This window comes from Ursus americanus, chromosome 3 (assembly GCF_024610735.1).
Source record: "Ursus americanus isolate L20-20 chromosome 3, mUrsAme1.1.p, whole genome shotgun sequence".
Taxonomy (NCBI): domain Eukaryota; kingdom Metazoa; phylum Chordata; class Mammalia; order Carnivora; family Ursidae; genus Ursus; species Ursus americanus.
This window is the reverse complement of record NC_142129.1, coordinates 94,040,123-94,061,920: the sequence shown is the minus strand read 5'-3', so window position 1 is coordinate 94,061,920 and position 21,798 is coordinate 94,040,123. Positions and strand designations below refer to the sequence as shown.

At 57.4% G+C, this 21,798-nt stretch overlaps 1 protein-coding gene across 2 annotated transcripts; it reads left to right on the top strand.

Annotated features, from left to right (window-relative positions):
- The first annotated feature begins 43 nt into the window (after window positions 1-43).
- Window positions 44-21,283, top strand: NACAD (NAC alpha domain containing). 2 transcript variants are annotated; one of them, XM_045793567.2, is made up of 8 exons: window positions 44-12,517; window positions 14,479-19,785; window positions 19,912-20,027; window positions 20,115-20,189; window positions 20,525-20,671; window positions 20,740-20,889; window positions 20,979-21,101; window positions 21,190-21,283. In XM_045793567.2, the coding sequence occupies exons 1-8, from the start codon at window positions 12,343-12,345 to the stop codon at window positions 21,202-21,204; spliced, it is 6,108 nt and encodes a 2,035-aa protein (XP_045649523.2). In that variant the 5' UTR covers window positions 44-12,342; the 3' UTR covers window positions 21,205-21,283. The 2 variants fall into 2 exon arrangements, with proteins under 2 accessions (XP_045649523.2, XP_087717355.1); XM_087861229.1 differs by having other exon boundaries at window positions 12,380-19,785.
- Window positions 21,284-21,798: the final 515 nt, after the last annotated feature.

Here is a 21,798-nt window from a genome sequence, read left to right as displayed (position 1 = left end):
CACAGCCACCCGCCGGCACTCAGTGCGTTGGCATGGATGCAGCCCTCCGCTTCCAACCTTGGGGCCATCAGGACCTTCCTGGGCAGGCCCGTTGCATTTGGAGCATGTGGCTTGGGGGTCTCACGGCGGCGTGGGTACTGAGTGCAGTCATCCTGGGAGGTTCTCTCCTGCCCGTAGTCTCAGGCTAGTCTCAGGCAAGTGGGGGGAGCCAGGGAGCCAAGCCGACAGGAGGCACTGGGTCTGGAGCAGAAGAAAGTGCGCTCGGCTGACACAGCAGGGTTTGTGACCCCTCTCCGCTGGCCAGGCCAGGGGTCCTGGTGTCCTGTGCCTGTGTGCCCCAGCCTCCCTTCCCGCAGCAGCGCCACCAGACGCTGGGAAGAAAGGTCTGTCTCCTCCCCGGTCCCTCGCCAGAGACTTGGCTGGCGGAGCAGATGAGAGAGAGACCGATGCCGTCTGCCCCCAGCAGCTCTGGGGCGGAGGGAGATGGGGAGAAGGGCCACCTCCGCCCTGGGTCCCCAGACCAGCCTTATCCCATGGTTCCAGAGGGGTCTCTTCCTGAAACGTCACAGCTCACATGGGGGCGGACAGAGAGCCATGAGGTTTGCACAGGCCGGTGGCTGTCTCTCCCCAGGTAGGAGGGGGCAGCCACAGGGGCCTGGGTAAGACGGAGCAGGGAGGGCACGCCACAGTGAAGGACTGGCATGGTTGAGTGCCAGGTGCAGAGCCGGCTTGGGGGCCCACTGAGGGCACGTGAGCTCCTCCTGTGCACTGCTCGGGACCACCGGCCTCCACAGGAGACATTTGGGTTCCTTTGCATTTGTGAGAAGAGACGGTGGTATCTGTGTCCTCCCCGTTTTCTCAGTGGTGACCTCTCGTAGCACTGGCAGGTGTCACACCGGGACACTGACAGGGATGGGCGTCCCCAGGCAGGACTGGCACCTCGGCATTAGGACCCCTGTGCCCTCTACACCCACACTTTTTCCCTCACTGGCTGTCCCCCTGTTCTCCATTTCCACTCTGGTTTCAAGAGCTTTGTATAGTGGAATCTACGTGGCCGTCAGGTAGGGTCTGCACTAGCTCCCGGGGGGGGGGGGCTCGTGTGGGTGTTCCCTGTGCCAGTCCTTCCTTGTCCCTGCGGTTAGATGGCTCAGCCCCGCCTGCGAGGATGGCAGGAACCCCAGTTCTTGGATAAATGCCCAGGAGCACAGCTGTCACTGTGCCATCCTATGTTCCTGTCAACAGAGTGAGGAGCCCTTAGGTCCTCTGTCCCCGCCATGTGGTGTCCTCACAGGAGGCGAGGATTCCAGAATGTGGTGCATCTTCCCTGTGGCTAGTGCCGGGAAGCCCTTCATGCTAGCGGTCTGGTGGGCTCACAGCGAGCCCCTGCTCTTGCTGTACGTTTCCACGACGACCAGTGGTCTCTTCATCTTCGCATGTGCTTACTGTCCATTTGCGTCATCTTTGGAGAAATACCTATTCCAATTCTGTCTTGTTTTTTAATTAGGTCGTCTGACTTGTAAGAGTGTGTTCTAGAAACCAGTCCCTTATTGGATAAAGGATTTGCAAACGCTTACTCCCATTTTGTGGGTTGTATTTTCACTTTCTTGATGGTGTCTTTAACTTAAAGCAACAAAAGATTTAAGTTTCTATGAAGCCCACTGTAACTTTTTTCTTTTGCTGGTACTTAAGAGGGGCTCATATCTGAAAATCCTTTGGTGAATTTAGGTCATGAAAATATACCCGCTTCCAAGGAGCGTTTTATAATTCTCTCCTTATGTTAACTTAATCTGTTCTGAGTTAATTTTTGTATTTGGTATGTGCTTAGTGTCAACTTCTTTTGTTGTCCCAACACCATTATTGAGAAGACAGTTCTTTTCTCATTGTATGGTCTTGGCACCTTGGTGGAAACTCAGCCACAGATGTCTGGGTTTATTTCTGGGCTCTCGGTAGCACACTGTCCCTTGATTGTTGCTTTGTAGGACATTTTGAAGTTAGAAAGGGTGCGTCCTAGACTACATCAAAATAAAAAGCTTCTGCACAGCGAGGGGAACAGCCAACAAAACTAAAAGCCTACAGGATGGGAGGAGATATTTGCAAATGACATATCCAATAAAGGATTAGTGTCCAAAGTATATAAAGAACTTAACACCAAAAAAGCCTTCCAGTTTAAAAATGGGCAGAAGACACGAACAGACATGAAAAGATGCTCAACATCGCTCATCATCAGGGAAATGCAGATCAAAACCACAAAATGAGACACCACCTCGCACCTGTCAGAATGGCTAAAATTAACACAGGACACAACAGGTGTTGGCAAGGTTGTAGAGAAAGGGGAAGCCTCTTATGCTGTCAGTGGGAATGCAAACTGGTGCAGACACTGTGGAAAACAGTACGGAGGTCCTCAAAAAGTTAAAAATAGAACTACCTTAACTGCCCAGCAATTGCACTACTAGGTATTACCCAAAAAAGACAAAAACACGAATTCAGAGGGATACATGCGCTTCTGTTTATAGCACCATTATTTACAAGAGCCAAGTTATGGAAGCAGCCCAAGTGTCCATCGGCTGATGAATGGATAGAGAAAATGGGGGGAGGGGGGTATGTACACATACATACACAATGAAATATTATTATTCAGCTATAAAAAAAATCTTGCCATTTGCAATGATGTGGATGAAGCGAGAGGGTATTATGCCAAGTGAATTAAGAAAGACACCGTAGGATTTCACTCGTGGAATTTAAGAAAAATAAAGCGAAAGAAACCAAAAAACATTCCTCTAACTGTAGAGAACGAATGCGTACCAGGGGAGGTGACCCAGGGGATGGGGGAAGTAGGTGAAGGGCTAAGTACACTGTTGATGAGCACTGAGTGATCCGGAGGTGTTGACTCACTATACTGTATGCCTGAAACATACAACACGACGTTAACTACACTGGAAGTTTAAAAAGCATGAGTCCTAGTGGATTCTACATTTTCAAGGTTGTTTTGGCTATTCTGGGTCCCTCATAATTGCATATGAATTTTAGAAGTAGACTATCAATTCTTACAAAGAAGTCAGGATTCTGATAGGAATATCAAGGAAGTCTTGACTCGGGGTGTTTCTGAGCCACCATGCTCTTCTGATCCATGAACATGGGATGTTTGCCCATTTATTTAGATATTCCTTAGTCTCAACAGTGTTTTGTAATTTTCAGAGTATAAATTTTGAACTTCCTTTGCTAAACTGATTCCTAAGGATTTTATTCTTTTTGGTGTCATTATGAATGGCATTTTCTTTCTTCAAAAATTTTGGATTGTTTACTACAAATTTATAGAAATACAATTGAATCTTTACCCAAAGTATAATTCACGTATGATATCCTATTAGTTTCAGGTGTACATCATGGTGACTCAGTGTGTGTACGTTATGAAATGATCCCCATGAGTCCAGTTACCATCTGTCACCAAAGGTATTAGAATATTATTGACTATATTCTCTATGCTGTACATTACATACTCATGACTTACTTATTTTCTAACTGGAAGTTTGTGCCTCTTAATCCCCTTCATCTATTTACCACTCTCCCAAACCCCCCCCCCCACCCCCGGTAACCCTTCTTTGAAGCCATTTCCATTTTGTGTATTTTGGGGTTTAGATTTTTTACAGTTTGTTTTGTAGTTTTCCGTGGAGTGGCTGCACCAATTGATGTTCCTACCGACAGTGCAGAAGCTTTCCAATTTCTCCACGTCCTTGCCAACATTTGTCATATTTTTCTTTTTGATACTAGGCATTCTGACAGGTGTGAGGTGGTATCTCATTGAGGTTTTGAATTGTATTTCCCTGATGACGAGTGATGTGGAGCATTTTTTCATGTGTCTGTTGGCCACCTGGATGTCTTCTTTGGAGAAATGCCGATTCAAATCCTCTGCCCATTTTTTAATCAGGGCATTTGTTGTTGGGTTTTTTCTTTTATTGTATATGTTCTTTATATATGTTGGATATTAACCCCTTACTTGGTTGAGTGATTCACAGGTATCTTCTCCCATTCAGTAGGCTTTTGTTGCCTTTATGTTTTGTTGATGGTTCCTACCTGTGCACAAGCTTTTTAGCTTGATGCAATCTCATTTTAGCTTTTGTTGCCCTTACCTGAGGAGACTGGTCCAAAAAAATATTGCTGAGACCAATACTGCCTGTGCTCTCCTCTGGGAGTTTATGGCTTCAGGTCTCATATTTAGGTCTTTCGTCCATTTTGAATTTATTTTTGTGGATGGTGTAAGAAAATGGTCCAGTCTCATTCTTCTGCATGTGGCTGTCCAGTTTTCCCAACACCATTTGTTGAAGAGACTGTCTTTTCCCCCATCAGATAGTCTGGCCTTCTTTGTCATAGATTCATTGACCCCATAAATGTGGGTTTATTTCTGGACTCTCTGTTTAGTTCCATTGATCTGTGTGTCTGTTTCCTGCCACTACCATACTGTTTTGATTACTTTGTTTTCATATTTGCTTTGTTGTATAGTTTAAAATGTGGGAGCGTGACACCTCCAAGTTTTGTTCTTTCTCAAGATTGCTTTGGCTATTTGGGAATCAACGACTGATTTTTATATACTGATCTTGAATCCTCCAACCTTGCTGAACTAATGTATCAGTCCTAATTATTTTTGCTGCTTTTAAGATTTTGTCTTTGATTTTTAACATTTGTATATGTCTGCGGCTCTGTCTGCGTATATCCTACTTGGAGTCCGTTGAGCTTCCTGAATGAATGGGAGGCTTCTGTTTTCAACTTAGGAAGTTTGCAGCCGTGTCTTCTTTGAAAGTTCTCTCTCTCCTCCTGGTATTCCCATTATGTGTATGTTGGGGCAGTTAATGTGTTCCACGTTTCTCGGAGGCTGTGTTCGTTTTTCTTTTTTCTCTATTCTTCAGCTAGCGTAATCTGTGATCCATCTTCAAGTTCACCAATTCTCCTGCCAGTTCAAATCTTCTGTTCACCCCTGAAGTGAGTCTCATCATTTCTGTGCTTTATGGGTGTTCTCTACTTCATGTGACCTAGTGTTACACCTTTCTTTACTTCTTCAGTCATGCTCTCCTTTACAAGGAGCATATTTATAGTGGCTACCTTGAAGTCTTTGCGAGATGTGTCATCTAGTCACTCTTACAGGCAGTTTCTGTTGCCTGCTTTCTTGCCAGGATATGGGTCATACTTTCCTCTCTTTGTGTGCCTGGTTATTTTGTTGGAAATTGGGCATTTTTAATAAAATACTGTAACAATTCTGGGTTCAGAGCCAACACCCCCTCTCCTCTGGGGCTTCTTTTTTTTTAAAGATTTTATTTATTTATTTGACAGGGACAGCCAGCAGAGAGGGAACACAAGCAGGGGGAATGGGAGAGGAAGAAGCAGGCTCATAGCGGAGGAGCCCGATGTGGGACTTGATCCCGGAACGCCGGGATCACGCCCTGAGCCGAAGGCAGACACTTAACGACTGCGCTACCCAGGCGCCCCCCTCTGGGGCTTCTTACTGTAATTTGCTTGTTTGCTTGGGTGACTGGCTAGATTATTTTGGTGAAGTCTGCTCCTTTTCCCCTGCAGTGTTCAGCCTCTGGTGCTTTTCCTCTGGGAGGTACATGGGTCTGCCCCCGGTCACCGTGGCCTGCTGTCTAGGCTGTGCTTTCATTGGCCCTTTGAATCTCCTCCCAAATGCTTTTGACCACAGCCTCCACTGTCCCGAGTGCGCCCTCGGGTTGAAACTTCCCCATGCTCTATTGCAAGGGAAGTCAGTTCCTATGGGAAGAGATTGGGAGCTATCCACTTCATAGCCCGGCAAAATCTCAGCCTGGGCTCAAAGCAAGCTTGAGAGAGACACCCCCAGTCTGAGAGCTGAGCATTCAGTGGAGGGGGGACAGTAGCCTCTTCTGGAGTGGAACCATGGCCTTGAGCTGGGAGAGGGGCCACTGGGTCGGCATACTCAGCATGCCAGGCCCAAGGTAGAGTCTCCCTCCCACAAGTGGGGGCTAAACAGAGGAAGGGAGCCCCACATCGGTCACACTTGCCTGGGACTTAGCCTCAGCCGTAGGTGTCAGGATGATTGGATAGGAAATGCTACGTGCCTGGGGGCCCTGTGGTCTTGGCCCCAGCAGTGGGGTGGATTCTCTAGTTTGGTGAGCAGGGAGAGGGGAGAGAGGGAGCAGCTTGGCTCAGATACCACTGACTCTGCTTCCTTAGTAACTTTGAATGGGGCTCCTGGGTGGCTCAGTTGGTTAAGCGTCTGACTCTTGGTTTCAGCTCAGGTCATGAGATCAAGCCCCGCGTCAGGCTCTGCACTCCGTGCAGAGTCTGCTCGAGGTTCTCTCCCTCTGCCCCTCCTCCCACACACACCTACTCCCTTCCTCTCTCTCTCAAATAAACAAACACATCTTTAAAAAAAATAAAATAACTTGGCACCAATTTTTTTTTATTAAAGATTTTATTTATTTGACAGAGAAAGAGAGAGCCAGCGAGAGAGGGAACACAAGCAGGGGGAGTGGGAGAGGAAGAAGCAGGCTCCCAGCAGAGGAGCCTGTTGTGGGGCTCGATCCCAGGATTCTGGGATCACGCCCTGAGCAGAAGGAAGCCACTTAATGACTGAGCCACCCAGGCACCCCTGGCACTAATTTTCTTGAATAACTCTTTCTTCACTTGTTTGCCCATCAGACTATTTCCAGGAGCTGTTTGTCCTATAAGTTCCACCAGTTTCACTGGGAAGCTGGCCAGTGGCGCTGCTTGTGCTTTCATTCTAGAAGTCTGGCTGTCCTTACTTCTCTTCTTGCCTCACTGTGGGGTTAGAACCCACAGCCCTGTGTTGAAACCAGGGGCGGGAGCAGATGCCCTTTTCTTGCCTCGGCCCTGGAGAGCATTCAGTCTTTCACCACCAAGCACAGTATTGGCTGTAAGGCTTTTGCATATGATCTTATTCAAGTTCATTTTAACTTGCTGGGAATTTTTGAACTATCTGAACGGCTGTTGGATTACGTCAGATGGGTTACGTGTCACTCAATACGATCACGTAATTGGTATGGTGGGTCACACCAAATGGATTTTCAAACGTTGAACTGCCCATGCCCACCTGGAATAAGTCCCATCTGGTCACGGTTGTATAATTTTTTTTTAAAGATTTTATTTATTTATTCGACAGAGATAGAGACAGCCAGCGAGAGAGGGAACACAAGCAGGGGGAGTGGGAGAGGAAGAAGCAGGCTCATAGTGGAGGAGCCTGATGTGGGGCTCGATCCCATAACACCGGGATCACGCCCTGAGCCGAAAGCAGACGCTTAACCGCTGTGCCACCCAGGCGCCCCGTATAATTCTTTTTATACAATGTCAGATTTGATTTGCCAGTATTTTACTGAGATTTTTGTGTGCCTAAGTTCATGGGAGAAATTGTCTTGTTTCTTGTCTATCTGTCTGTTTCTGGTACTATCTTTGCCTGGTTTTGGCACAGCATTTAAATTTGTCCCAGGAAATGAGTTAGGATGTGTTCCTTCATCTTCTGTTTTCTGGAAGAGATTGCTTAAAATTGATGTCAGTTCTACTTTACATACTTAGTAGAAATCTCCAGTGAAATCATCTGGGCCTGAAAGTTTCTTTGGGTAAGCTTTTAAATGAAAAATTACATTGCTTTCATGGTTCCAGGACTGTTCAGATCACCTATTTCATTTTGCTTCCTCGAACTTGGTAGATTTTAATTTTCTTTTTGCCTCCAGAGAATTCAGACATCACTCTGGCATTCCCAGAAATGTATCTCACCAGCTGTCTGGACATCCTGTGGCCCAGTCAGGCTGACACGGAACCAAGCATCCAGCCCCCAGTGCCCTTCTGATACTGGGCATTTGTGCCTTTCTCCTCTTAAGGTTGTCAGTCTTGTTAGGTGTGTGTCCATCTTAATTCTTCGCAGAACCATTTTGTTTGTTTCATTGATTTCCTGTTTTGAATTTCATTGATTTCCTGCTCTTTTCATTCTTTCTGCTTGTTTTGGTTTTATTTTGCTCTTCTTTTCCTAGTTTCATGAAGCAGGCATTTCGATGACTTTGAGGTCTTGCCTCTTCCTGAGGTGCTATAAATATCCCTCTCAGCACTGCTTTAGCTGCAGACCACATACTTTGATGTTTTGTGTTCTTTTTATTTGGTTCAGTTCTGTGTTTTAAAAAAAAAACGCCCGGAGGTCCTTCCCCTCTGACCCATGGATCATTTACAAGAGTGTGGTTTTCTTCCCAGTGTTTGGAGATGTTCCTCTTGTCTTGCTGTGATTGATTTTGTTGGAGTCCATTGTGGTCTGAGTACAAATACTGTGATTTCAGTTATTTTAGACGTGTTGACGTTTGTTGTATGGCCTGAGGTTTGATCTCTCTTGGGGAATGTTCCATCCTTTGAATACAGGAGCACTCTGTGTTGCCGGCTGGACTATCCCGCGGGAGGCTGTGGGCGGGGGGATGGTGTGGGTCTCCTACATCCGGGCTGGTGTTCTCCCTGGTGGTCCTGTGGGTTGTCGAGAGGACACAGTGAAGTCCTCGACCGTACTTGCAGATTGGATGTCTCTCCTCAGCTCTATCGGCTTCAGCCTCGTGTATTTTGAGGCTCTAATAGTTGGTCTGCTTTCTCGGATGTTAACCTAGCCACTCCTGTGTCTTCGTTTTGTTGTCGTTGTTGTTTTGCGTTTGATTACTATTCATCTTGTTTATCTTCTTCTGTTACTTTCTCCCACGCACTTACGTCCTTGAATTTGCAGTGACTTTCTTATAAACAGCATATAGTTCAGTCCACCTTTGTTGTCCACTCTGCCAGTCTTTGCCTCCTGATCTGTGAGTGTACATTTTAACGTATTTAATGTAATTTGTATATTTAGGCTATTTACGTTTATGTGTGTTAAGGCCAGAAGTCTGCCATTTTGTTATTTGTCTTCTGGTTTGCCTCTGTTTCTTGTTCTTTTGTTTCTCTCATCTTGCTTTCCTATGGACTCTTTGAACATTTTTTAGAACATTTTATGTGTTTATTTGAGAGAGAGAGAGCACGCGTGCAGGAGCAGGGGAGAGAGGGAGAAGCAGACTCCCCACTGAGCAGGCTGACGCAAGAATCAATCCCGGGACCCTGAGATCATGACCTGAGCCAAAGGCAGATGCTTAATTGACCGAGTCACCCAGTCAAGAGAGAGAGAGAGAGAGAGAGAGCATGAGCAGGGGAGAGAGGCAGAGGCAGAGGGAGAAGCAGACTCCCCGCTGAGCAGGGAGCCCGTTGTGGGACTCGATCCCAGGACCCCAGGACCACGACCTGAGCCGAAGGCAGACACCCAACTGACTGAGTCACCCAGGCGCCCCTTGTATGGTCTTCTTAGTGCTGCTTCTGGGTATGGAAACACACTCGCGTGCAGGTCCTCGCCGTCAGCTGCCAGCAGCGTGTGCACTTTGGCTTACGTGCGCACACTGCTTCTACGTCGGTCGCTTTGCCATCTCTGCTTTCAAGTGTCCTCTCAAGTGTCAGCTGGTGTTAACATTTGTTTCTATCATCACATGTGCCGCCGGGCACTCAGGAGAAGGAGTGTCCATCGTTATGCCCATCTCTCTGCCCTTTCCATGTGCTCCTTCTTCCCTCCCAATGCCCCAAGAGGCCGCCCTTATCATGTCCATCCTTGTGGAGAGACAAGCCACCCCTGGCTTGTGGGGTGGTCTGCCGGGGCAGGAGCCTTCAGTGGCCCCTCACTCAGAGTGCAATTCTCCTTTGTTCTTGTGTGTGTGCACGGGCGCGCAGCTGAAGCAAGTGTCTCCCTTCCCGAATGTTGCTCGCTTTCAGCACTTGGAAAACATGGTGCCGCTTCCTTCTGGCCACTGGCTCTGGACCAGAAGTGCCCTGCAGTTGTCCTCGGCCTTTCCTGTGGGTCTCGTGCTCATCTCTCTGGCTGCTTCCAGGATTTCGTCCTCAGTGCTCAGAAGTTACAGCTCAAGTGTCCAGACATGGATCTCCTTGGATGTATCGTACTTGAGATTTGCTCAGCTCCTCGAATCTGTAAATTTCTGTCTCTCGCCCAATTTGGGGAGTTTCAGCCGTCATTTCTTTGAATGCTCTTTTCAACTGCTTGCCCTGGCCGCTCATCTTCTGGGACTCTGGTTATGTGAACAGTGCAACTCACATTGTATCCCACAGGCTCCTGAGCCTCTGTTCAGTTGTTTGTTTCCCCAGTGTTGTTGTTGTTATTGTTGTTGTTGTTACTCAGCTGAGTACTTTCTGTGGACCCATCGCCAGCCTCACTGGGACGTCCTCTGTCATCTCTGGCCACTGATGAGCTGCTCAGCAAGTGTTTCCTTTCAGGGATTCTGTATCGTTCTGTGACTTTGGTTTGCTTCTGTGTTATAATGTCTGTTTCTTTGCTGACATTTTCCATTTGCTCCAAGATACACTGTTACCCCTTGTGGAACCGCTCTGATTAAGGCTGATTTAAAACCCTTGTCAGATAATTCCAGCATCTTCACCTCAGTTTGGGCATCAGTTGATTTCTTATTCTAGTTGTGACTTTCCTGGGTCTTGGATTCTTCCTTGAGTTTCCTGGTATGACAGGCAATTTTTTTTATTGTCTCCCGAACGGTCAGGCTATTATGTCCCATTTTGTATTTTAGCAGGTCGCCATCCTGTTTGGGCTCAGCATGAAGGTCCTGGGCTACTCTAGTGGCCTGTGGTTTCAGTGAGAATGGAATGTGCAGAGGTCCCTGCTGGGCCATCGTGGGCCTCTGGACGGGGGCAGGATATCTGGCCCCTGGGAGGAGTACCTCCCGGGCTGAAAGCCTGTTGTGGGCTCCCCCTAGCCAGTGCCCCCACCCCCACCCTTGGGGCCTCTCGGTGGGGCAGGGGGGGGGCAGTGAGCTGGGTGGGGAAGAAGTGGGCCTCTCCTTGATCTTCCTGCCAGTTCTAGCAGACCCCCCTAGAGTCGTCAGCGGGACTCCAGCCCCACAGGGGGATGAATACGGCCACCCGGTCCTCTTCCTAGTAGCAGGCTGGGGGTCAGGAAATGTGGTCCCAGACCCCCTTATGTTGGGCAGACTGCTCTCTTGTTCCTCCAGCCTGGGGACCCTCGCCATGTCACCTCACTCTTTTCATGTGTGAGTTCTGTTTTGGTTGTCTCTGATTTCCTGCGTTTACTGGTAGTTGGGAAGAGCAAAGAGATGAGCCTAGGCCACCTCAGCCAGACTAGAAGCCCCTCAGGGCATCCTGAAGGGCTTTTGGTTTCTGGAAAGTGTGTGTAGGCCAGATGGTAGGGGGTCGGCAGAGCAGTGGGAGCTATGAAGGACTGCTACAGCAACAGGCGAACGGCCATGGGAGGAAGCAACTCAGAAGAGCCTGAGAGGTGAGGATGAAGGCGTGGGCTAAGGGGAGGACGAGGAAGGGTCCCCATCATGGGGATAGGTGGACGGATCTCCAGCATTTCCAGCGACTGAGAGGGGTGCAGGATGCAGGGCTGAGGCTGGGCGTGGCGGGGCTGGTGCCTAGCACAGGCAGGGAGCCAGCTCCGCGGTGCGTCCGGGGCAGCGCCCTCAGGAGACAGGGCTGGGGAGACTCCCCCCCCCCCCACGACAATGACCGCTCTGATTCCCTGCCCCCGTCCCAGCTCTGGGGTGGCGACAATGGTCATCTGTCTCCCGGAGCCGGAGCCTGGCACTGGGCGGGTGCGAGCGCGGGAGGGTCCGGGCAGTAGCAAGGGCACGGCTCAGGCAGGCTCGGGAGGGCTTGCGGCCCTGGGGTGTGGCGGAGGCGGCCGCCGAGGCGGAAGGCGTGATTCTCCTCTTCCTCCCGCCCAGGTGTCCGGGAGCCGAGCTGCGGGGCGCGCGGGACCCGTGCGCGCAGTTTCCCCCGGGGCAGCCTTTCCCGCGGCGTTCCAGCCGTGCCGGCTCCGGTCTCCGGTTTCCATGGAGCCAGGAGGCGGTTGCCACGGAGACCAACGTGCGACGGCCAGCCAATCAGCGTGGAGCTGCGGCTCCACCTCACCTCCTGGATGGAGGCTAGGGGGGCGCAGGAGGCCGGGCCACAGGACGGCGCCGCCACGTACCCCAGGGCGCCGAGGCCCCCGCGCCCCGCGTGCGGCGACCCTCCCCAACCCCGCCTCTTCCAGGCCCGGCTTAGGGGTGATGTTCCCTGGGGTCTGACCAGCTTCCGACTGGCCCCCGACCCCCCTCTCGTTCAGGGGTAATGCTGCGGGAAAGGCGGGGCTGTGCAGCGCGCAAGGAGGGCGCAGCCCGGGTCGGGGTAAGGAGGGAGGCCGCCCCCAGCCACGGCGCTCCGCAGTGCTTGGGGCGCACGCGCACGCTCACTCGGGGCGTCGGGCGGGCGGGGCGGTACTGACGTCATCCGATGACCCACCCACCCCTACCCCCTGGCCAAGGGGCGGTGGCCGCGCAGGCTCCGCCGGACGGACGCACGGACAGACCGGGTACCAAGGGAAGGGCGCACGGTCAGGCCATGCCTGGGGAGGCTGCCCGCGCCGAGCCGCTGCTGCCAGAGGCGGGCAGGCCCGGGCCCCGCACAGGTGAGGCCTCGGGCTGTGCCCCCTGCGTGTGTCTCGGCCGCCCTGTCCCTGCCTGTCCCCTCTTCGGTCCCTCTTCCTGCCTGTCCCCTCTGTCCTTCTCCCTTCTCCAATCACCCCCTACCCCGTGCCCTCTCCGGTCCTTTTGGTGCCCTGCCCTTTCGAGCACCTGAATCCTGACCGCCCCCCACAACACCCCGCCCCAGCCCCGAACGTCCCAGCTCAGGACTGCGGGGAAGGGCGGGCTCCTCCAGGAGCCAGAAACAACGCGAGGGCCTGTGAGCATCCCAGGGCTCCGTTGCTCCCGGCCCGCGTCCCGCCCTCTGGGCCGCCGCCGCCCCATTGTCTGAGAGGAGCTGCGGGTCCTGGCCCCGCGGCTCTGAACCAGAGGTGGGGGGTTCTCAGCTGCACCCTCACCACCGGGAGCATCCGCCCCTTAGATGCCTGAAGCCGCCTCAGGGCCCGTGACTGGTCTGGCCTGGGCAGGTGGAGTGAGACTGGAGCTGGAGCCTGGGGAAGCCGGGGGTGGGGTGGTGGTGGGGGCAGGCTGTGAAGGTGGGAGGTCGGAAGCCCTGGGGGAGCAGGGTCTGGGGGTAGTGGCCTGGGGTGCAGGCCCACATCCTTGGAGAGGCTAGGTCAGCAAGTGTCGGTGGAGGCTGAGGGCGTCTGCCTGGGTCTGGAAGGACCAGCCAGGGTTGCCCAGCAGGAGGTCAGCCATGAGTGACCCCTGGAGGGCCAAGGGCACCTTGCTGTGATAAATCACCTGGGAAAGTCACCAGTGCTGGGTCCAGGGGTCTGGCCTCCCTCTGGGGTCCAGTAAAGCAGGTGGGGGCTAGGACTCCCCAGACCCAGGGTCTCAGGCTGCTTGATGACCTTGAATGTTTACAAAAACCTTTGATCTTTGGCTTCCCTTCCTCACCCTCCTTGGCCCAGCTCTGGTGGGCAAGGGTACCACAGGCTCGGAGCCAGGAGCCCAGTCTCCACCTGTCCCCACTCACCACACCCACCTCCAGTCGTTGGGTGTCTGTCACACGGCTGAGGACCTGAAGGGCCCCCTTCTCGGGATCCCCAGGCCACCTCAGAAACCCAGGAGTGCGGCCCGAGGGCCCCGGGCTCTGCCATTGCTACAGGCCGACGGACGGGCTGGGGAGGGCCCTGCCCCTTCGTAAAATCTCTAATCCTGTTAGATACTCGACTTTGCAGACAGACGGCTGAGGCCTGGAGGTACTTGTGGAGTGATCATGGGTGACAGAGCAGGAACCACCCCTGAGAACGTGGTCGGGGCCTAGGCAGCCCCCAGCACACTGCCCTGGGACCCGCTCGCATATTCCTGGCAGAGGGAGCCCTTCCAGCCCGGTGGGGCGGCTGCCACCGTGGAGAGGCCTGGCCGGCCCTACCATCCCACAGCCCGCAGAGCCCATCCCCCACAGCTGCCCTCTCCCACGGGACCCCACCCCCACCCCAGGCTCCAGCTCGGCCTCCGTGGGACGCGCAGCCTGAGAACGCACACACAGGGGCCCCGCTTCCCTCCTCCGTCCACCAGCTCTGGGAGCAGGATGGGGGCAGAGCCGGATGGCACCCCCAGGGGCTGGCCTCAGCTGCGGGCAGCAAGGAGAGAGACAAGGCAGAGAGGCGAGACCCCCATGCACAGGAGGTGGGAGACCTAGAGCTTTCCAGGGCCAGCGGGGTGCAGATCCCCTGGCCCTGGGGGCCTCTGATGCAGGATGTCAGGAGAGGTCGCCTGCCGGGCCTAGCGCAGATTGAGGGCAGGGAGCCAGCCAGCCAGCGTCCGCAGACAGGTGCTAGTCCCAGCCTTGCCGAGCCTCAGACAGGAGGCACGCCCCCCACCCCCTGGCCCCAGTCTGTGTCCCCCGGGGTCAGAACTGTCGGAAATTCTCCCCCAGAAGCAGCAGCTCCACCTCCCAGAGGGTGTCTGCCCTCCTCATGCCCCTCTCTTTCCACAGAGTCATCCTGTGATGTGGCCGCGGCCACCACCCCTAGAGGGGACCGGCTGGAGCACTGTGCCCTGACCCCCGGACCCAGCGCCCTGGCCCTGGAGTTTCTGCCCAGCAAGCCAGGCACCCGGCCCCCACCAGAGGGAGCCAGCTGGGATGCAGGGCCGGGTGGCACCCCCTCGGCCTGGGTAGTCCCCGCAGAAGGCGGCCCCAGCCCGGGGCACCCCGAGGCCCAGCCTGCTGGGGGTCCTCCCCCAGCCACCCTGGAGCCCCGGATCGTGATGGGCGAGGAGACCCGCCGGGCGCCCCAGCCATCCAGGGCAGCCCTGCCAGAGCTCAGGGACCGGGAGGGTGGGCACTGCAGCCTGGACCCATCCCCCGAGTTGTGTTCTCAGGGTGACCCTCCTGTGCCTTGCCCTGCCCCAGACCCTGACTCCTACTTCACGCCACCCTCCACCCCCACCGAGACCGCCTCTGCCCTGCTCCTTGGCCCTGGGCCCCGCAGGGAGGCCCGGGAGGCCCCAGCCGAGCCAGGGGACTCCCCGCCTGCCTCGCCCTCGGGCTCCTACATCACGGCAGATGGGGACAGCTGGGCCTCGTCCCTGTCCTGTTCCCTGAGCCTGCTGGCCCCGGCCGAAGGGCTGGACGTCCCCTCAGGCTGGGGCTTCTCCCCACCGGGCTCTGTGGCCGACGAGCAGGAGCTGCCTCCCATGGGGCTCCCCGGCCCCCCGTCCCCAGAGTCCAGCATCTCGGCCGACAGCAGCTCTTCCTGGGGCCAGGAGGGCCACTTCTTCGAGCTGGACTTCCTGGCCAATGACCCCATGATCCCCGCCGCCCTCCTGCCCTTCCGAGGCAGCCTCATCGTCCAGGTGGAGGCCGTGGAGGTGACGCCGAGGGCCCCCGAGGACGAGGAGGAGCAGGAGGAGGACGTCCCTGTCCCTGGAGAGGACCCTGCCGGGGAGGGCGAAGACGACAGCACGTTTGCATCCTCCCTGCAGTCCCTGTCTGACCTCTCCATCACCGAGGGCATGGATGAGGCCTTCGCCTTCCGGGACGACACCTCGGCAGCCTCCTCTGACCCCGACTCGGCCTCCTACACGGGGGCCGACGACGAGAGGCTGTACAGCGAGGAGCCCCACGCGCGGCCCGCCGCCCTGCTCCCGGACAGCCCCGGTGAGCCTGCTCCCGCGGTCTCCGAGGGAGGGGCCGGCCAAGCCACCGAAAGCCAGGAGCCGGGTGCACAGGTCCCCGGGGCAGGCCATGCCTCAGGCCAGGCATCCACTGCTGCCACGGCCCCTTGCACCCCGCAGGATGCCCCAGGCCTCACCACGGTGACCCCCCAGGCCTGGGGGGAGGAGGTGGGTTCCATCGTGGGTCCGGCACCTGCTGCCGCGGGCACAGCTCAGCCCCTACGGGAGGATGACAGCACTGCCTTAGGCCCAGAGCCTTGGACAACCCCGGAAGAGGGAGCCCTCACTCAAAGCCCAGACTCTCTGCAGAACCTGGAGAAAGAAGCAGGCCAGGAGCCTGACTCTGTGGCCCCACCCCTGCCCCTGCAGGACGCGGGCCTCCGCTCAGGCCAAGTGCCCGCCGCTGAGGTCAGCCCTGTGCCCCAGCCAGGAGAAGCGGACAGGACCTCACCCCAGGACCCTGACTCTGTGGCCACACCTCTGTCCCTGCAGGATGAAGGCCTCCCCTCAGGCCAGGGGACCCCCGCTGAGGCTAGGCTTCAGACCCTGCAGATAGATGCAGGCTGCGTGCCAGCAATCGAGCCTGTGGTCACTGCAGCCCAACAGGAAGGACGAGTGACCTTGGAACTGAGGCCAGCACCTGAGGAGAGGGACACGAGCTGCACTGGAGGCCCGGAGCCTCCAGCCTGGGACCAGGCCCAGCTGGATGGCCCAGAGCCAGCTGCAGACGCTGGGGCACCCTGGGCCTCATGGGGAAATGCAGGTGCCTTCAAGCCTGCCATGGAAGCCCCGGATTCCCCCAGGCCTGCCACGGAGGCCCCAGAGCCCCCTGAGCCTGCCACAGAGGCCCTGCAACACCCCAAGCCTGCCACAGAGGCTGTGGAATTCCCTGAACCTGACACAGAGGCCACAAATTGCCCCAAGCCTGTCACGGAGGCCCCAGAACGCCCAGAGCCTGTCACAGAGGCTGTAGAATGCCTGGAGTCTGCCACAGAGGCCCTGGAATGCCCAGAGCCTGCCATGGAGGCCCCAGAACATTCCAAGCCTGCCACGGAAGCCCCAGAATGCCCAGAACCTGCCACGGAGGCTATAGAATGCCTGGAGTCTGCCATAGAGGCCCTGGAATACCCTGAGCCTGCCACTGAGGCCCTGGAATGCCCACAGCTTGCCACGGAGGCCCCGGAATGCCCAGAGCCTGCCACAGAGGCCCCAGAATACCCTGAGCCTACCACTGAGGCCCTGAAACATTCTGAGCCTGCCACAGAGGACCCAGAACACCCAGAGCCTGCCACGGAGGCCCCAGAACACCCAGAGCTTGCCACAGAGGCCCCGGAATTTCCTGAGCCTGCCACTGAGGCCCTGGAACATTCTGAGCCTGCCATGGAGGACCTAGAACACCCAGAGCCTGTCACAGAAGCCCCGGAATGCCCAGAGCCTGCCACAGAGGCCCCGGAATGCCCAGAGCCTGCCACAGAGGCCCTGGAATTTCCTGAGCCTGCCACGGAGGCCCCAGAACACCCAGAGCCTGCCACAGAGGTCCCGGAACATTCTGAGCCTGCCACGGAGGCCCCAAAACTCCCACAGCCTGCCACAGAGGCCTCAGAATGCCCAGAGCTTGCCACAGAGGCTCCGGAACACCCAGAGCCTACCACAGAGGCCCCGGAACATTCTGAGCCTGCCATGGAGGCCCCGGAACTCCCAGAGCTTACCACGGAGTCCCCAGAACTCCCAGAGCCTGCCACGGAGGCCCCAGAATGCCCAAAGACTGTCTCGGAGGTCCCAGAATGCCCAGAGCCTGCCACAGAGGCCCCGGAATGCCCAGAGCCTGCCACTGAGGCCCCGGAATGCCCTGAGTCTGCCACTGAGGCCCTGGAACATTCTGAGCCTGCCACGGAGGACCCAGAATTCCCAGAGCCTACCATGGAGATCCCGGAATATTCTGAGCCTGCCACGGAGGACTCAGAATGCTCAGAGCCTACCACGGAGACCCTGGAATGCTCAGAGCCTGCCACAGAAGCCCCGGGACACCCTGAGCCTGCCACTGAGGCCCTGGAACATTCTGAGCCTGCCACACAGGCCCCAGAACGCCCAGAGCCTGCCACAGAGGCCCCGGAATGCCCAGAGCCTGCAACGGAAGCCCCAGAACACCCTGAGCTTGCCACTGAGGCCCTGGAACATTCTGAGCCTGCCACGGAGGCCCCAGAATGCCCAGAGCCTGCCACGGAGGGCCCAGAATGCCCAGAGCCTGCCACGGAGGGCCCAGAACGCCCAGAGCCTGCCACGGAGGCCCCAGAACGCCCAGAGCCTGCCACGGAAGCCCCGGAATGCCCTAAGCCTGCCACAGAGGCCCTGGAACGCCCAGAGCCTACCACTGAGGCTCTGGAACACTCTGAGCCTGCCACAGAGGTCCCAGAATGCCCAGAGCTTGCCACAGAGGACCTGGAATGCCCAGAGCTTGTCACAGAGGACCCGGAATGCCCAGAGCTTGTCACAGAGGACCCAGAACGCCCAGAGCATACCACGGAGGCCCCGGAACTCCCAGAGCTTACCATGGAGGCCCCGGAATGCCCAGAACTTGCCACGGAGGCCCCGGAACACCCAGAGCCTGCCACGGAGGTCCCGGAATGCCCAGAGCCTGCCACGGAGGTCCCGGAACACCCAGAGCCTGCCACGGAGGCCCCGGAACACCCAGAGCCTGCCACGGAGGTCCCGGAACGCCCAGAGCCTGCCACGGAGGCCCCGGAACACCCAGAGCCTGCCACGGAGGTCCCGGAATGCCCAGAGCCTGTCTTGGAAGCCCCAGAATGCCCAGAGCCTGCCGCAGAGGCCCCAGAATGCCCAGAGCCTGCCGCAGAGGCCCCAGAATGCCCAGAACTTGCCGCAGAGGCCCCGGAATGCCCAGAGCCTGCCGCAGAGGTCCCGGAATGTCCAGAGCCTGCCACAGAGGTCCCGGAATGTCCAGAGCCTGCCGCAGAGGTCCCAGAACGCCCAGAGCCTGCCGCAGAGGTCCCGGAACGCCCAGAGCCTGCCACAGAGGTCCCGGAATGCCCAGAGCCTGTCTTGGAAGCCCCAGAATGCCCAGAGCCTGCTGCAGAGGCCCCAGAATGCCCAGAGTCTGTCTCGGAAGCCCCGGAATGCCCAGAGCCTGCCACAGGCCCTCCTAGGCCTGCCATGGAAGCCACAGACCCACGCAAGCCTGCCTCCATTGGAGAGGAAGTAGAGGAGGGCCTGTTGGCACCTGAGCTGGGAACCTGTCCCAGTGCCTGTGTGTGTGCTGGTGATGGAGCTGAGACCCACTCGCCCCAGAAGGAGGCCCCAGGGGGTGAGAATCAGGGGGCTGGAGGCCTCGAGTCAGCACCCCAGGGTGCCAGGAAGGCTCCTGGGGATAGTGGCCCAGAGGTACACCCTGCTGCTTGCCCCGAGGTTGGCCAGGCATGGCCCCAGAGCCCAGCAGAGGAGGGAAAAGCCAACCCCGAGCCCAGGTCTCCTGTTGCTGTGGCCTCAGAAGCTGGACTGGGCTCCTGCTCCGAGTTTCCACCGAAGTCTGTGCCCAGGCCTGGCAGGGGCTGCCCCAAAGAGCCTGCCCCCACCTCTCCAGCACCCTCTCGGCAGCCGGAGCCCATGCTGGGCCGGGGCAGTGGCGAGTGGGTGCAAATAGCACCCGGAAGCCCCAGCTCGTCCCCCCCACAAGCCCCCAAAAGCCCTGCCAGAGGCCTGCCCAGCGTGCCCCAAGACAGGCTTCTCAGCCCAGAGCCCTCCGTTCCTGGGGTCACCACAGAGGCAGCCCCATGCCCCATGGCACCCCTCACCTCCTGCCCTTGCCAGGGCCCCAGGGAAGACTCGGCAGAGGGCAAGGAGCCCCTGGGCTCTCTGGGCCTCCAGCCTCCACGGGCAGGAGCCCAACGGGCAGTGGCTGCCTTCTCAGGAACCACGAAACCTCCTGGGGCTGGGCACCGGGTCAGCCTCCCACCCCACTCCCCCCTCCTCAGCCCCAAGATGGCCCCCACAGGGGACACCCATGCCAAAGACCAGGCCTGGCGGATCTCACCCCCCTGCCAAGTGCCTCCCGGCCCTCGAGGGCTCCCGGCCGCCGAGCAGCAGGATGACCAGGACAGCCTGGAAGAAGGTGAGGGGGGCTGAGGCTGGGGTGCTGTCCTGAGCCGGGGACCAGAGGTGGAGGTGGGCGGGCCATGGGGCTGAGTTACAAGGCAGAAGCCGTCCTCACACACACACACCCCTATCCCATGCCCAGACTCGCCACCAAGGGCTCCGGGATCCGGCCAGCACTCGGACAGCCACGGGGAGTCGTCGGCAGAGCTGGAGGAACAGGACCTCTCGGGAGCGCAGACAGCACAGTGCCCAGCCCAGGTGCCCAGCCCGGGAGGGGGGAGGCTGCACCCCTGGGAGGGCTCCACCCCACCCTCCCCTCAGGTGTTCAAACCCTGTTCTCCCCAGGCCCTGGCAGGTGGCAGCAGCGAGGAGACCGTGGCCAAAGCCAAGCAGAGTCGCAGTGAGAAGAAGGCCCGAAAGGTGGGTGGGGGTCCCTCCAGGGGCCACTCCACGGGGGAGGGGCCCACTGCATAAGCGGACCCCTCACACCCAGTGGCTGATAAACGCCACCGGTGGGGCCATCAGGTCGTGAAACTGCTGGGGCCAGAGTGTCGATCAAGACTGCCCCCAGCTGGGGTCCGGCACCCCACTGTACCCCACGGGGGGGGCAGGTGTTCCCAAGGTATCCCCCAGAGTTGGCAGCAGAATCCTCGTTCCCCCATCAGTCTCTCCCTCTGGGCCTGCCCGCTCCTCCCCACCCCAGCCTGGGACCCTGGGGCCGATGCCCAGGCCTGAGCCCCCACCCCGTGCCCCAGGCAATGTCCAAGCTGGGCCTGCGGCAAATCCAGGGGGTCACCAGGATCACCATCCAGAAGTCCAAGAACATCTTGTTCGTCATCGCCAAGCCCGATGTCTTCAAGAGCCCGGCCTCGGACACCTACGTGGTCTTCGGCGAGGCCAAGGTCTGGCCGGCCGTGGGAGGGGGCGGGGGCCCAGGGCGCGGGCTTGGCTGACCACTGTGCCCCTGCAGATCGAGGACCTGTCCCAGCAAGTGCACAGAGCTGCTGCCGAGAAGTTCAAAGTGCCCACGGAGCCTTCCGCCCTGGTCCCTGAGTCCGCGCCCGGGCCGCTGGTGAGGCCCGAGTGTGAGGAGGAGGAAGAGGAGGAGGAGGAGGAGGAGGTGAGGCACAGGGACAGTGGGGGGTGGTCCTCACGGCTTTTCCTGGAGGTGGGGGCAGCCCCAGAACCTGCCTGCTTGCCCCTCTCTAGGTGGATGAGGCGGGGCTGGAGCTCCGTGACATCGAGCTGGTGATGGCACAGGCCAACGTGTCGAGGGCCAGGGCCGTACGAGCCCTGAGGGACAACCAGAGCGACATCGTCAACGCCATCATGGTGAGTGGCTGGCTCCTTCTCGGCCCCCCTGCTGCGGGCCCTACTGGGCCCCTCCCCAGCCTGCCCTCTCTTTCTGCATTTCCTGCAGGAGCTCACCATGTAGCCGCTGACCGCCACCTGACCGCACGGCTCCGTCCCTGCCCCCCGGCTCTGCTGCTCAATAAAGGGGTGTCTCCTCATGGTCTCTGCTCTCGCTCCTACCTGCCTGGGCGCCTGCTCCGGCCACATGGGATTTGTGAAGGGGTGGAGACACTTCCTGGGTCTGTGAAGAGCCCACGGAGGACAGGGTCCTCCCTTCCACATCCCCAAGGGTGGGGATCTGTCCCCCGTGTTCTCAAAGGGCGGCGGTCCTACCTGCTCATGTTCCAGAGGTGGTGGCCTGCCCCTGGCCCTAGAGGGTGGATGTTCTCTCCCTGGGTCCCCGAGGATGGGGTCTGTCCCATGTCCCCAGAGAGTGGGAGTCCTCTCCCCACCATGTCCCCAGAGGGCAGGGCTCTGTCCCCATGTGTCCCCAGAGGGTGGGATCTGTCCTGGGACTCCAGCAGCTGGGGGTCTGTCCTCCCCCCACGTCCACGGTGCCCCACCTGCCCAGAGATGGTAGGCAGTCACCTGGCTGTGGCCCAAGGCGTGGGAAGGTTTGGGGAAGGAAGTCCCCAGACTCAGGGGCTCCAGAGGTTTAGCCACGGAAAGGTGTTTG